The sequence below is a fragment of the Parus major genome, chromosome 7 (assembly GCF_001522545.3).
Source record: "Parus major isolate Abel chromosome 7, Parus_major1.1, whole genome shotgun sequence".
Lineage (NCBI taxonomy): Eukaryota > Metazoa > Chordata > Aves > Passeriformes > Paridae > Parus > Parus major.
In genome coordinates, this window is record NC_031776.1 from 37,408,972 (window position 1) to 37,425,399 (window position 16,428).

The following is a 16,428-nucleotide window of genomic DNA, read 5'->3' on the forward strand; positions in this document are numbered from 1 at the left end:
TTTATTTTTGCTGGAGTGTCTTACAGCAACTTACTCAGGTTTAGCCCTTTAACTGCAATGGATGTGGAATGTGGAGAATGCTGCATTATTTTTCTGTACCAGAAGACAGCAAATTCTTAGTTGCTTAGTTCAAGTATTGAAACATTCCTTGTGCATCAGTACTTTGCTTAACCAAGTGATGCTGTAAGAAATAAATGTGACTACCAAAAATCTCCTTGCAATTACCTCACTGTTTTATTTGTATTGATCCTGTCTATTTTTTGACTTGTGTGGATGGACATTGCATTATTTTTGTTTCTCTCCATTATTCTCTAGGAGCAACATTTAGAATGTTAAAGGCCGTTCTGAAAAAGAGCCGAGAGGGTGGCAAAGGGACCAAGAAAGACCCAGGTATGAATATTACTGCAATGTTTTATACCCCAATGAGTGAAGCACTGCAAACCCAGGGCTGCCTGTCACAGGGGCAGCTCCCTGCCCACCTCCCCTGCTGCTGCCTGGGGAGCAGGAGCTGCAGGTCCTCAGGAAGGCTCCAGTGCACTTGTTCCTGCATCTGCAGTGGGCAGCTGGTGGTGCTTCTTGTCCTGCAAGTACTGAGAACAGGTTGTGTGTGCTGTGCAGCCAGCTCACACAGCCCAGGGCCCGACCTGCCGAGCCCTCAGCTACAGAAATGCACTTTAAACTGCTTACCCTGGTTATGTATTATGGGCAACAGAATTTTTATCTGTGGCTTTTGGAAAAAAAATACTGAATTAGTGAAAAGTTCTTGAGCTGGTTATCAGGTTTCTCTTATGTTCTAGTTTGTGCTTCCACAAGAGATTTTTTGAAGGTAAAAGTAATCACTGTCAACAAATGTTACTTTAAATAAAACTCATTTTACTATTAACCATAAATTTACCTGCATTAAATAACCGTAAACTTACCTGCATTACCTTCCAGGAAGAAGGGTGGTAACTAAGAGTTCTCATTGCTATTTTCAAGGGCAGAGAAGGCCCAGCAATGCTTGTTGAGGAGGAGCAGTAGCTGTAGATGTGCAGGTGTTGGTGACTGGTGTGAAGCTGCCTGCTCTGTGCCAGGCATGCTGAAGTCTTTGCTGCAGTGGCTGGCAAGCTCAGGACCTGAGTCAAAGTTACTGGTTTTCCAAGTTACATTAATGTAGACTAACATTTCTGATTTTCTGATGAGTTTGAATCCTAAATTATCCATAAGAGTAAATTCATGCTCTTTGGCAACATGAACTTCTTACTCCCAGAGTAAAATACAAATAAATCTGAATATTTCTTAAATGTATAAGGAACAGAGCATAATAAAGCTGCCACATCCTTGTTTATTGGAACTTTTAAAAGAACACAGTCCTGTTTGCTTGGAAAGCAAGTTATATATGTGTCTTGAATTGCAGCTTTTAAAACTATACAGTTACACTGAGTCTGACAAGGGGGGAGGGTATTTTCACTGTTATTTTGCAAAAACTGGTTCTGAGTTCATCTGGCAGGTAATGTATTGTTCTTCAGGAAATTTCTGTGGTCTTGTGAAGTTTGCACTCTGCCACAGTTCCTTTCTAAATGATTGAATGGTAGGAGCTATGCTGACTAGGAAAAACATCAACACTAGATCAGAGATGTACAGAAAGGATGGCAGAGCAAGACGAAAGGGATCCTGTTCATTTTGTGTGTGCTGCTGACTTGAAGTTACCAGCTGGGGTTGTTTAAACAGAGTGGGCTAAAGATTCCTGTGGTGAGGCTTTCACTGGTACATTTTTTGTTAAAATACTAGATGGAAGTTGATTTTGGCACAAAAGAAAAATCAGTCTGGTTAGAATGGAGCCCTGACCAGGCTTTGATTAAAATGTGAAGCTTGGAAAAACCTTTTTCCTGTGGGTTGGAAAGCATGGCTTTTTATTTTAGGCTCTCGTGACATCTGTCTGTATTAATGTGTGCAAAAGAAGATTTCTCTCTGTTTTTGCAAATACAATGCTGCTGTATTTCTGACCAGCAAGGGAAGAGTTAGAGCGTGGGAAGTTTTTTGGTTTAATTTTTGGTTTGGTGGGTATGTTTATTTGTTTGGGATTTTGTTGTTTTTTAAGAAGGGCTCTAGAGTTTCATGTATTAATTAGATGTTATGGAAACTAAGCATTGGGAAAAATTGGTGAGTAATGCCTGACTGGTGAGAGGTAGAGCAAGCAGAAGTTCAGGAGCAGCTTTTTAAAGGAAAGTAAATAATTTATACATTTTATTTCAGAGATTTTCACTTTTTTTGTATTTGAAAAGTTTGAAGAGAGATGTGTGTATTTTATTCTGTTCTGTGTTATACCAGGACTTGCCTGGTATATTAACAGGTATATAAACTTATAAACAGGACTTATGTCCAGTTAATTAGCTTTCCCTGCTATTCCAGAGGACATTCCAATTATTTCAGCTCTAAGACATTCCTCCACTTCTAGAAAAAATGTGAAGCAAGGCAAAGAACATTGGTCTTTGTAGAGTTTATTTTTGCTTGCTCATCTCCCTGGTCTGTAAACTGAAAACAGAGAGAAACCTGAAGGGTTTGTTTGACTGTAGAGTTTTCCCACTTCGTGGCCCTTTGGATATGGAATAGCAACAACAGCTTAAAATTTCCTTCTCTCTGAAGAGAGCAGAAATGCCCCTCAGCGATGGGAGTGGACTGGAGAGGTGAGATTGTTAACGTGGCCATGACCATTCTTCAGACCATTGCAGAGAGGAATGCAGCAGTAAATTTAGATGTTTCCCTCAGCTGTGTGGGCACATGGGCTCGAATTTTTTGCTTACCAAGTTTTGAAAAAAGATTTTAGGTTTTTCAGAGCCTCCAAGTGCGGGAGGAAGAAGACAGCACATCTCAGTAAGGCCACCCTGAACACAGCTGGGAAGACTGCATGTTCTTTTTTCAGTGTATTCGTGGTTTAGGAGTGATGCTGAGGAGCTGGAAGGCAGTAAAATCTCCGTGGGTCATAGTGGGCAGCCCAGCCCGTGTAGGAGGGACATGGGGTGATGAGTTGCAGCTGCGCCTTGACCACATTGTGACCATTTGGAGTAAAACTGAAGGGGTTTAGGCTAAACTGCAACAGCTCATTCTTCAACTGAAGTAACCCCAGTTGTCCCAAGGGCTGCATGAAAGGAACGCCTGGAAGTCTGCGTCATTTAGAGCTGAGTGGGATGATTCCTGTTTGACTGAATAGAACTTCCTGTTTGTGTGTTAACTCTATTTTATGGGTTTGACAGCTGGTAGGCTTGTGGAACTAGTGCGAGTAGGAATCCTGGTGTTTTTTTCTGGATTGAAGGCAGGCACAGCTGTAATACTGAAAAGTGTGAAAGGGTTAAAGGACAAAAAGAAATTAGTACTTTTTCTAGCAGTAGCTTGTGTGGATTTTAATATTAGAATTTGTCATTTTCTCTGACATAAAGGCTTAAGAGCTGAAGCTGTGCATAACATTTTGAAATCTAGCTGCTGGGAATGTTGATTGCAGGTTTTAATAGATTCTTAAATTCAGGGTTATCTTGAAAAAGCGGTTTGCAAGAACTAGTGTTGATGCTATGAGAGAGACCGAAGTGCTCTGCTGATGAGTGGTAGAATATCTTTGTAGAGATAACTTCTGCCTTGATCAGGTGGAAGGCTGTCACGTGGGAATGTCACTTCTGGAAAAAGAATGCCTCAGGCAGCACCAAAAGCAGCTATTAGAGATACATAGCTGGGCTCAGACCCTGCAGTTGCTTCAGTAGAAGTTCTTCTACAATTGTTTTGTTAAAACAGGTTTATTTAGATGTGGCTGGGAAGCATTGAGAGGTAGGTAGGTGGCTGTTGTAGAATTAGATAAAATCTAAATGAAGAAAAATTATTTTTTTTAAATTTCGTTAAATTTTGTTTAGTTTAAACAGCATATGTGCTGTTTACACATGTACATATGTAATTACCAGTTTGTGCAAACATATATGAACACGGGTGAAAAAACTGCTGTGCTGGCAGCAAGTTATGTGTAGAACAGTTTTTACAAGCAAAACTTAGGGAAGTTATTTCTAAATGTAGATCTGAAGACAAGGTGGTAGGTATCCTACTTAGGTAAACAGATGTGCCAAATGAACAGAATTTCAAACAAACCAGTTTTTTTACCCAGACACACGACTGTCACTGTCAGACACGAAATGATTCACACAGACACAGCTTGAAGTGTGATGGAAGAAGAAGGTTTATTTGTTCTTTCAATATTTATAGATTTTCAATAACCACCAGGGATTGGATAGTCAGGTTACCACCTACCCAACCACACTGGCCGTGAGAGACATCCATTAAAAGGTATATCTTTAATGGAATGTATAAACATCTATGTTTATAGTTACTTTCCTGGGAAAGTGGCTAGCAATTATGAAAACAATATCAAAAAGCCTGATTTTCAAAGGGACATACAACTATTTCTGCATCCAGATTTTTTCTGGTTTTCTGCAGCATGAAGAAACCTGTCTTTACAGCTCTTCAGACATAGTTATTTCCATACAATAGAGATAACTATAAGTTGATTTTTCTTTTCTCTTGTCCTTCCCTGCATTAGTGATGTACACACTTGCTAAAGGACAGAACCTGAGGGGAAAAAAACCCCGCAGTCTGCACCTGTAACCTTAAAGTAACAGAAAACTATTTGGGGAATGTTTGAAACCAAGCAGGAAGATTAATTTTTGTGTCCCAGAAAGTAATTGGTGTGTTTATGTGTCTCACTTGTGTTGAGCTGGAAATGTACAGCAGTTACTCCCTCAGTTTCCCCTTATTTCTCAAGGTTTTTAGTCAGTCTCAGAAGCAAAGTAAAAAGTGGTGCTTGCTCCTTTTTGTTAGCTTATTGTCATCAAATAAATATTATCTCTTTAAACTCTTCCAAAGTTTCCAAGTCCTCTGGAGATTCCTGGGGAGGGGTCTCTCCAGTGGGACTTGGCAGAGCTGTCTCATCCTGTGACCTCTGCTGAGGGCACAGGTTCTCCTTCCTTGCTCTTTGTCTTTTGCTTTACTTTGTTAATGGATGTTATTTTCTAGATTTATAATGGATGTTATATTCTAGATAGAAGGTAATCTCAGCTCTTTGTCTATTTCTGCCCCGTGTTTCTTTCTACCTGCCACAGAACTGTGTGTTTCTGCTCTCTCTCCTGTGTTCTCATAGTTGAGGGGTACTTGTTGTCCAGTTTTATTTCCTTGAGTTTTTTAACTTGACTTCTGTAACCACAAGGATATCTTCTGCCTCTAGCCTCAGCTGAAAGCATCTGGCTGTTTTTATTTTAATATAGCATAGAAATTTTGTGTGTTAGTGACACAGTTCAAACAATCAGAGCCAGAAGACTGTTGTTCAAGTTCTACCAGGTTACCTGTGAGTCCTGTCTATGCCTATGATGATGTGTTATCACCACATTATTATGTATAAAGAATATACATAATAAGCTTCAGAATATAAACAAAAAATACTTCTTAGTTATGATTGGTTTAGAAATTCTACAGAGCTACTCATTCTTAAATGCTTAAAAGTGTTTTGGAGATAAGCTTGTATTAGTATTTCCTGTTGGGTTTCTGTACTGCCAGCTGCTTTCCAGTATATAATTACATTTGTTTTCTTTAACTGTCCCAAAGTCAGCAACTTGCCTGCATTTGAGAATCTGCTTTTTTTTTCAACTTACTAAACAAAAGCTCATTCAGTATAAAATACATGTAACATATTTCAATTTAAAAAGAAAATAAAATCCTGTATATTAAGTTTCTACAGTATATACTCAGTTATTTCAGATGCCTTTGTAGTAGCATGAGCATTGTCGTTCTGTTGACCCAATATCAGGCCTGAAGGAACATGAATAATGGCAGTATTGTGCTTAGTTTGCAGTGTTCTTCCTGCACTAAATCCCATCAGAAGCTGAACATCAAATGTAGTACATGGTATGCCTGGAAACTTCATTGATGTCAGTAGAAATTCAGTGTGGTAAGTAGTTGGGACTTTTAGGTTTTGTAGCTTCAAGGCTTGTTAGATATTAATAGTAGTGGTCAAATAACAAGGGACGTATTATTATGTCAACAAAAAGATAATGTTTAGAATGTAGCAATGTAGTGCTTTAAAGACAGAGAATCTGGAGAAACAGGATGGATGGTTTTGATTTCTGAAATAAAAGTTATTGAAGTACTTGTGGATTTGTATACATCAGACTTGCAGTGATTGCCTGCATATTTTGATTTTTATTTTTTTTTGGTCTGTAAAAGGGATTCTTATTAATAAGTGTTTCTTTTGTCTTTGATTCAGATCTGGTAGATCAGACTTAAATTTTTACAATACTCTTTGAGACTTAGCTTGCATTTGCATTAGTTTCCTTCTTGTATTATCTTCATGTAAGTGTCTTTGACTCAAATATGAGTGTACAGACTTTTGAATGTTTGTATAGAGTGGAGGCTTTATTTCTGCATTATGTTCCACTGTAGATTGGCATATCCTTAGTTCCTTTTGTTTGCCTGCTTTTCCCTTTAGGAATATTGTATAGTGAACAAGTTGGATGAAATCTGTGAATTCAGAATTGCCTCTTTTTTATTCAAATCATCAGTTACAATTTAGAAATTGAGATTATTCTTAATACTCTTTTGCATAAGTATAATGACTTTGGAAGGCAAGAGCTGTTATAGCTCATGTAAAGTTCCACTGTCACTGTTTCACTTTCTCCCTCTCAGCCCCTGTTACAAGCCTGACGTGCAGCTCTAGGGCAGTGCTTGGAATGATCAACAGAAATGGGCTGAAATTCACTGCCACTGGGTTTGGAGGTTTTTTGTTTCTTTGTTTTGTTTCTTTGTTTGGGGGGTGGGGGTATTATTTACTTATTGTTTTATTGCTAGCGACAACTAAATTGCTACTCTCAAAAGAGAAGTGAAGTTGCTGCCCAGAAAAACCTAGTCTTTTCTTAAGACCAGAAGACTTTTCCTAAGACCCAGACGCCAGACCTAGTTAATATTTATCTTAAAACTGAATTTTAAGAATTACTTGCATGTAACAGTAAAGGTTTGATTCTCAGCTGACAGTGGTCAGCTAAATGCAGGTTTTAACACCCCTGTCTTGCATTACATCTCATTCAGCATTTCTTACTAATACATTCTGAACACAGCTGAGAGCATCAAGGCTTCAGGTACCATTCTGGAAAACTGAAAGGCCATTAAATAAAATAAGTTTGCCTTTTTAAATCTAAATATGTACATTCAATTGTCTTTTTTCGTCCAAACGCTCTGTGATATTAGGCTTTGAATTCTAAGAGCAAAGGGCATTTGTGGTACATAAAGTACACATTCACTGTCTGGAACATTGAACTTGGAATGGAATACTTCTAAGTTTCAGTTTGACTTTTTGTTGTTACTCTAAAAATATCTTGTAACAGAAGAAGCATTGTTTCATGCTTAAATTATGGAGCTGGTTTTGATTATCTTGTGTTGCTTTGCCCACTTTCAGCTGCTCTTGTCAGTTATTTAAGAGCTTAAGCTTTTCTGCTGAGCACAGAGTATATAATGTGGTGAATGTCTTTTTAGAAACTAATTCCAGTGATGTATTCCATGTGCGTAGAAACACCCCACTCAAAAAAAATCCCGCCCTTGAAGCACATATGCAAATTACTTTGGTGGTCTGAATCACCTCTATTTTTCACTGTTTTCTGTAAAAATTGCTTGTTTTTTAAGAGCTACAGGAGAACATTAATATTTTGTGTACCGATAAAGTAATTCAGGGTGCAGAAATAAACGTCAGAAACTGAGCAAGTAATGTCAAGTACGAGCAGAATTGTCAAAGGTTGGCCATTTAAACCATTTATTCTAATTTTTCCTGGGTCATTTCTCACTCAGTGCACATCACTGCTTCCTTTACTCAGGCCATAATGCATTTTCTTCCCATTCCATGCTAGTTTCTCTCTTTTTCTGGTCTTCCCAGGGTCTTGAGAGTAAAAGAATTAAATGCTGCTCTCCCCTCATGCCTGGGTTTTCCATGCCAGCAGCCTGTGTCCTGTCCCAGAAGGCTGGCTATGGATGGCTCCACTTGGCAGGAATGGTTCTGCAGCTCCTGTCAGTGTTGGCAGTAGTGTCACTGGCTGGCCTTGTCCTGTCTGGACAGACTGGGACACTGGACTCCCCAAGCCTCCTGGATCTCCTGGATTGCCCTTTCCCAGAGCTGGGCTGTCTGTGTGTACAAGCACACACTCACACACACACAGACACATGTAAACATTCCAATTTTGAAAGACACAGCCCTTCAAGGGCAGTGCTTAATGTGTTACAGTAAAAATGAAGCACCTTATACTCTGTCACTGAGCCATATTACAGAGTTCTGTGTACTTGCCTGTCAGTTCTATTGAAAGAATATCAAACCTACTGGTTTTGGTAATCCTTCAACAGTTTCTTACTGCTTAGACATAGAGATGCCTTGTTCTGGAAGGGGCTTTCCAGGTTGGGTGGCTTTCCTTGTATTTACAGCTGTTTTCTTTTTCCCACATATAGTTTCCTTCTGAACTTGTCTGGAAGGTCGCATCTTTTCTTAATATTGTTAGGCTGGAACATGTCCTGTGAAGCAGAGTGAGCTTTGACTGGCAGTGGTAACGTGCAGTGACACCAGAGTGTTGGGTGTGGTGGTGGCTTTCACTCCGTGGGGCTCACACAGAGCCTTGGTCAGCAACAGCATCCTGCATTCTTTTTCTTTTTAAAGCATCTAAAGCAGAACTACAGATTTCTTCTGTTGTAGCACAATTTTATATCAGATATTTTCTTAAATGGGTTGAGAGTCTTCTTTCACTTTAGTAGAAAGGTTAATGATAAGAAAGACAAACCAGGCTATCCCAGAAGGGGCTGTTGAGGAACATAGGAACATAGTTTTCTCTGCAGGTGCTCTCAATATCCAGGATCAGAGGCTGCATGTTTGTTGGTTTAGCTCTCACTGTTGTAAAGGTAGTGGTCCTATTCCTTCACGTTAAAAAATGATCTGGATTCTCACATCTGCATCAAACTTGGTTTACACGTACTTTGGTAATGTAGGAGGCATTCTTCTGGTTTCTAAGCAGCTTATATAGAATGAAGAATTAGATGCATTTTATTATGTTTAATACTGATATAGACAGGTGTGAAGGTTTCCATTTTAGTTATCTTCCCTGTTCAATAGGATTAGTTTGATCTTAAAGTTCAAGCTCTCTTTTAGAATATTAAGCTCTACAAAATCATTACTGTAGTCAATTGTCCTTGTATATTTTTGTATCTAAAGGAAAAGAAAAGTAGTTTGTTAATCAGATTATGCCGTTCAGTTGCATCCTTAGGTGCAGCTAAAATGGGATTTGGTTTTCATTCTCCAAGCTTTTTGCCTGTGGTTTTTAAAACTTTTCAGTTTTCTGTGGTTATATTGACCACTGAGTAAGAACTCCAGTGTTGATTGATGCTTACGAAAGGTTTTTGTCCAGAGGCTGCTTGGCAGTGGAAAATATACAGCTCAGAGGTTTTAAAGAAAATGAAAGTGGGGTTTCACAGGACCTCAGGACTTTTCCTTATGTGTTCTTTTTTTACACTGACAAACTTGTGAAAGGTCATCTTCCTTCCACTCCAGAACTGACACAGCCTGGTTTATGCTCTGCTAGATATCAGGCAATGTCATGTAATTTTAAAGTATGGTTCTGGTAGTTAAAATATTTTAAATTACTAACCTTTAAGTTATTGGGGTTTTGTGTTTGTGTGGCATCTGCTAGTATCTGGGCATTGTAACAAATTAGATTTTGACATGTATTTCTCATGCATTTTTCTAGTGTTGTTTCCCTAATGTTAAATTGCTGTGTGGGAAGCAAAATCTATTACCAGGTGGATCCCATGAGCTTGGTAATTTTGGGTTTGTCTTATCATGTACAGAGCCACATACGTTATGGAAATTTTCCTATTATTTGGATGAAATGTGGAGATCAGTTCATCAGTCCCGTTTACACAAAGTAGAAAGTGCAGGATTAGAATAAATAAAATCTACAGGATAGATTCAGAGACTTAGGAAAGGATGATGTAAGCATGTAAAAAGCTTGGCAGCCCTCAGTATCCCACATGTAATTGAACTGGAGGCAGCCTTCCATGAGGTTCCTGGTGCGGGTGTGGACTCTGCAGCGCAGGGGCACAGTGCTGTCCGTGGGTCTGTCTGAGGTGCCACAGCCTCGGCTCTCACTGCAGGGCCAGGACACTCCCTAAGGCAGGGACACTGCAGTGTCCCTGGGGGAGTCTGGGCAGCATGTCCTGCCCCTGTCCTGCGTGTCCTGTCCTGCGTGTCCTGTCCTGCGTGTCCTGTCCTGCGTGTCCTGTCCTGCGTGTCCTGTCCTGCGTGTCCCGTGTCCTGCCTGTCCTGCGTGTCCCGTGCCCTGTCCTGCGTGTCCCGTGCCCTGTCCTGCGTGTCCCGTGCCCTGTCCTGCGTGTCCCGTGCCCTGTCCTGCGTGTCCCGTGCCCTGTCCTGGGTGTCCCGTGCCCTGTTCTGGGTGTCCCGTGCCCTGTCCCGTGCCCTGTCCCGTGCCCTGTCCCGTGCCCTGTCCCGTGCCCTGTCCCGTGCCCTGTCCCGTGCCCTGTCCCGGGTGTCCCGTGCCCTGTTCTGGGTGTCCTGAGCCTGTTCTGGGTGTGCTGTGCCCTGTCCCTTCCTGCTGAGTGAAGGGAGCCTTGGCCAGCACAGTGAGGGATGGGGGCTGTGCCAGGCTTTGACTGGAGCTGCTCTTGGGCCATCGGGGAGTTTTGGGAAGAGCTGGTCTGTGCCTGTTCTGGGCAGCATTCCAGGGATTCTGCTGTATGTGCTCTGGTGCTTCCCTGCTGTTCTGTTGTGCATTGTTTCTGAGCTCCCAGGTTGGTGTTGATCTGTTACCTTGAGTTAACAGCTTTGTAGAAAGGGCCTGGAGGAGCAGGGTGCTGTTTTTCCTTTCTTGGAATGATATTTGTCTAACAGGTGACTGCTATTCCATAGTACCATAACTGTTCTGCACTTAATGCAGGAGTTTCCCTGCTTCAGCAGAGCACACACTGTTCAAACACATTCACCAGCACTGAGGATACAACACCCTTAGGCTGAAGTCAGTACAGTTGGATTTTATCAAGGTGTGGGTTTTGCTCCAAGGAGCTGTTATGTCTGAACACCATAGGGATGTGGGTGGTAATGTTGTTCAAAGGCTTATTGTAAAATTAGGAATTGAAATGTTTGAAAAGGGGAATTTCTGCGGTACACATTTTAGATTTTTGTCTTTTAAGTCATACTGCTCTCAGAATCTGAGTCATGGAAGGCTGCTCCCCACAGCCTCAAGAAAAACAAAAACCAGAGTACTGCTGGAATAAAAATTGCTAAGATGCAGTAGTGTCTCTGTATATTGACTGTAAAATACCTTTCCTGTTACTGTCATGATCAAATACTCTAAACTCACTGATAAGAGCTACTTAGCTCCATCCAGCTCTCTTCTATGTTGCAATGTTTCATGTACAATAGAGAAGGATATTTCTTCTGTATTTTAATTCAAAATTCAAAAGTTTACTAAGAAGACAATGAATGACATAGATTGTGCCATCATAAAAGGGAAAATAGAAATAAAGGAATTGCAGGTGGGATGTGTCAACCCTTTTGAACCCCCACACATAAGCATTGCTCCTGGAATACTTACAAATTCCAAGCTGCAATCTGGATATGTGTCTAGTAAAAAGCTGTTAACAGGAATTACAGTATTTTTTAGTTATATTTAGTTGCATTACTATTCTGTGTTTTCCAACACCTTTTGAAGCAAACTCACGTATTCTGTATTGAAAAACAAAGAATAGCATCACCAATATTAAATCTGTGTTTGAGTCAGCTGTTGTAGAAGTTTAATTTTCAAAAGAACAGAGAAAGAAAATCCTTAGTGCCTCTATTAGCACTGAAAGTGAAAAAACAAATGTTAGACTTTCCATCTCTGTATTATCTATTAGTAATCTACCTTCTCATTACATGTAAGGAGTAACCCAAGCCTCCTTTAACTAGTTCAGTAAACAGTATTTCAGGTGGTCCTGGCTCTCATGCTAATACAGTGATGCTAGAACACCTTTTTAGTTCAAGAAATATTTTTATCTTCATAGGAAACTTGATGTTAACCCTAAGGATGAAAAGCTGAAAAGTGCTCCTCCTTTTTCTCTTCATTACATTAAATTAAAATGTTGCTTACTTGTGTATTTACATTTTCCCAGTGGTTGTCTGGATTCTGCAGTGGAGGTGGCACCGTAGTCATGCTCAATTGTTGCTGGCAAATGTTTTCTTGTGTTAAATACTTACATTTCAGTGCAACTCTAGGCTGTTTATTTTGGTACATCACCTAATAGATGACAAAATTTTATTTTTAGCAGGTGACTGCTGCCCAGAGAATGCCTCACAGGTTACAGCAACATCTGGCCACAATGCAGATTTGCCCACTGGCGAGCAGCCAGGCTCCCAGGACACTTACAGAACCAACTTGGCCAAAGGAGTCTCAATGTCACTGCCGTCCTCGCCTCTGCTGCCACGCCAGTCCTATCTGATGCAGACAAGAGCAAACAAGAAGTCTCCAGGTAAGATGAAATAATGAGAAACTAAAATCTTTGTAATGTGTTAACTCAGTTATTGATAAATGTTGCATAAAATAACATAGTAAAATCATATTAAACTTTTGCAACAAGAATGAGAGCAGTGCATGTTTCCAGGTTAAAAAACTAATTGGTTATTAAATAGAATGTATTATTTCATGTGACAGAAGATTATTCTATTTGGTATTGTGGATACTGATATTGAGGCATCTGAATATGATTAAACCTGGTTATTTATGGTTATTTTGTCAGGCAGAGGACTGCTGCAAAAGCCTTTGTGAATGTGTTAGTGTAAGAGTGAGTGGTGTTCGTGGCTTTACAGGTCATTTATTTTACTTGTATCTCCATGTACAAATGTATTAATAGATAAATCGCTGTGGAAATGACAAGAAGGTTGTTAGTTTTCAGTGGTTGTGTCCTCAGTGGTGCTTACCCACTGGAGTGGGAGCCAGGCTAAATATGGGGCTCCTTTTATCAGCATTCTGCACATAGAAGTCATTCCAGCACACCGGCATCGCTCGGGTTCACTTGGGTCGAGGCAGAAGAGACAAGTGAAACTGTCCATGTTCCTGTTGTCTGTGGAGACACTCAACAGGTTTGAGTTTATAAGGTCTGGGAACAGAGTGTCAAAAGCTGGGCTTTGTCAGCACAGAGAGTGCTGAACAGTTGATGAGTCGTGACTGAAGAGCCGTATTCACAGAGCTACAAAGTCATTCCACTGTGACCCACAGCCAAGGGAAAAGATTCCCTAAGATTCTACAATGCTGGGAATTTATTGGCATTTATGCATTATTATTTTGTACAAATCATTATTTTGTACAAAGACCTAACCAGGTGATAGGAGGCTGACAAACATTGTGCTATTCCTTTGACTTTCACCAAACTCTAGCTAATGGAAGATGATTTAATAAATTAGCTGTCTAGTATCTGGGGCAAGGGTAGTAACAAGATTATACTGATGTCCTGATTTCAAAGCTCTCTGTTTTGCTAGCATGACAGCAAGTTACAGATCTTTCAGGATCTTTCTTCTACTGCATAGCTAGAATGAACATTGTTTGGTTTGGTTTTCTTACAGGTGTGCAGCTAAACCAGTATTTGTTATCTTAAAGGGGTAATAGTTGATTGTAGTCTGATATAGGAGGCTCAACTAAAAGAATGAAAATACTGATTTATAAGGGATGTTCCAAAAAAATGGATTGTGGAGTTTAAGATATGAATGAAAGATGCTGCTGCTTCACTTGAAATAATGATTTGCTGCTTTCCTTGCATTAGTGATACAATAATGCTTTAACAGAGAAAGGTTTCCTTGGAAATAAATTTCCATCAGTGAATGCCAGAGGTCACTGCTGGGAGAGTCTTGCATTCATGTACAACAGAACTTTAATAAGTTTTGAAATTAAACTTCAATTACAATTTCTAATTAATAAGCAAATTAATCTTCATACCTATTTCTTGAGACTAGGCTAGGTCAGAGAACTGGTTTCATCCCAGGCTGTGGTTCTGTGCCCTACCCTTGGGAGCCCTGGGGACTGTTCCTCCTGCCAGCACTAAGCTGTCCTAGCTCCAAGGTCCTGCATTGGGCAGTCCCTGGGATCAGCACAGCTACAGATCCACTTAGAGCAGTCAAGAGGGAAAGGAATGATTTGATAAATCAGCTCTTCTGCAGTCAAAAAAGCATTAAGAATTTCTAGCAAAGCAATAGATGACTTTAAAAAAGTATTGTTATGGAATTGTATAAATCTGTAGTTCGTCCCCCTTGGGAGGAGACTGGTGTAACTGGTGATACCAACTTTAAATATCTGCACTAGGTTTAGGACACATCTAGAACAGGCTGTAGGAATGACTGTGGGTGTGGAGTGGCACTGAAGAGAAGTCAGAGTGATGGACTGGAGTGGTGTTTGTCCACCAGGGAGAAAGGCAGCTGTGAAAAGGAGACAGTGCAGTCAGTGTGTGTGGCAGTGTTTTGTTCACCTGCTGATGTTGCAGGGTGTGAAGGAAAGGCTGGGGTTAGCTCCTGGAAGAAAAATCCATCTAGAGCTCTTAAAGAGCAAGTGGCCACTTCTGCCTCAGGCACTAAGGAGCAGTCAAAGAGCACAGCAGGGTTTGTGTTTTCCCTTACTGAGATTCCTGTTCCCTGCTGCTGAAGCCCTGTCCCACATGAACCTTCCCTCAGACCTGATTCAGCCATCCTATACTTCTGGAAAAGAGCTGCTGTTCTGCAGATGCAGGTCACATTTAAATTAATCCTTTTCATCCAAGGATTAATTCATGTGTCCTGTTCTAGATTAGTGCGTGAAAATAAATTTACCAAGAATTCTTCTACTTGTTGTAGTGTTGTATAGCAGGTTTGCAAGTACTGTAAGTCACTTCCACAGCAGTTTGTGAGGAGCAAAATTCAGTAAAGGATCTCCTCCACATTTTAAAGTATGAATGTTAAAAATACATCCTGAAGATCTTTCTGTGCTGATCTAATTTTACAACTGCTACATGGTTTTTTTGGTTCTTGTAGAATGAGCGCTTTTTGTTGCCCAACTTTGATATGTTTGAATATACTTCTTCTTACAAATGCAGGTGTGGACTATTGTCTCCTTAAAGAATGTGATTTTGTTTCAAAGGAATGTATTTTTAGCTGCTTTTTCACCTGGAGCAGTGCCCCTTATTTTTGTTTGACAGTAGCATTGGAAGAGCTCCATCTGGTGTTGGTGCGGAGCTGTAGGTGTAAAAAGTGAAATGGACACAAGAATCTCTACTAGAGATAGAAAAGTGTGTTCATGTAGGACTGACACTTCCTGACCAGTATTTCTTAGCTAAGAAATTAGGTTGTCACGGTGTTCCCATATTGCACTTGTAGGTGAGGATCTGAAAGAGCAGCAGATGGGTCTGGCCAGATGGTTCTGGGGAAATGATGTGTGTTACCTTGTGATGGGGTGGCCAGGCCTTCACAGCTGTGTGGCAGTGGGACTCTGGGAGCCTGAGGCTGCAGAGGAGAGATGCAGCTTTTCTTTAAAAGCAGTCACGAGTCTTAAAGTGCTCAGGAGAAAGCGAGAAAGCAATGTAGTTTTCAGAGACTTAATGTAGCATCTGAGGCTGCTGCCAAAGGGAAGGATGGGATGCTTAATGTGGCTGAACTGCCACAGCCTAAATAATAGGGTGGGGTTTTAATAAACAAAGTGTGAGAGAGCTCTGGTGTGCCCTTGAACTCTGAGCCAAGGAGAAGGATGTTTTTTGAAGACCTGAGCTGAGGAAGGGGAAAGCCCCTTTATCAAGGACAATGTGGGGCAGTTGGCATCAGGCCCACAGTCCCTCTGCAGCGTTCCCTGAAGGGGTTTTGCTCTGTTAGCATGGGAACTGCAGGGCAGGAGGAGGCACAGTTGAGAGCCAAGGTCCTGAGTTACACATCAGCACTGAGAAGAGGGGGGAGACACGATGTATGCAGGTTACACACCACATACATTGTGTTTGTTTTCTAGCAGATTGGTGTTCTGAAAAGCCTGAAGCGTGTGTTTCTCACGAGAGTGGAAGTGCAGCAGCTTGCTGATCTGTGTGATAGCAGCTGTGTGTGTAAGAAGTAATTTCTCTGCCTTTTTTACATCATAGAGAATAGATACAGGACATAGGAAGCTCGTGGTCCGTGTGGGGTTAGATAAGCTCAGCTTGTTCCCATTGCAGGTTCGGTCAGGAAGCCCAAGTATGTGGAGAGCCCCAGGGTGCCGGGTGAGGCAGCCCTGGCCCTGCAGAGGCGGCCGGAGCCGGGAGAGCCCAGCGCCAGTGGTGAGTGTGTGCGGGGTGTGAGGGTGTGTGAGGGTGTGTGAGGGTGTGTGAGGGTGTGTGAGGGTGTGTGAGGGTGTGTGAGGGTGTGTG

The 16,428-nt window shown here is 41.0% G+C and overlaps 1 protein-coding gene across 7 annotated transcripts in view; it reads left to right on the forward strand.

Annotated features, from left to right (window-relative positions):
- The window catches only part of TANC1 (tetratricopeptide repeat, ankyrin repeat and coiled-coil containing 1), a 60,161-nt gene that overhangs the window by 14,319 nt on the left and 29,414 nt on the right, over window positions 1–16,428 (forward strand). For 2 of the 7 annotated variants that reach the window (XM_015634146.1, XM_015634148.1), the window contains exons 2-4: window positions 316–390; window positions 12,349–12,552; window positions 16,237–16,338. In XM_015634146.1, the coding sequence (XP_015489632.1) occupies window positions 330–390; window positions 12,349–12,552; window positions 16,237–16,338 (367 nt within the window). In that variant the 5' untranslated portion in view covers window positions 316–329. Of the gene's footprint in view, window positions 1–311; window positions 391–5,853; window positions 5,957–12,348; window positions 12,553–16,236; window positions 16,339–16,428 lie in introns of those variants that run through there. The other 5 variants (XM_015634150.2, XM_015634151.2, XM_015634149.1 and 2 more) reach the window with 5 other exon arrangements.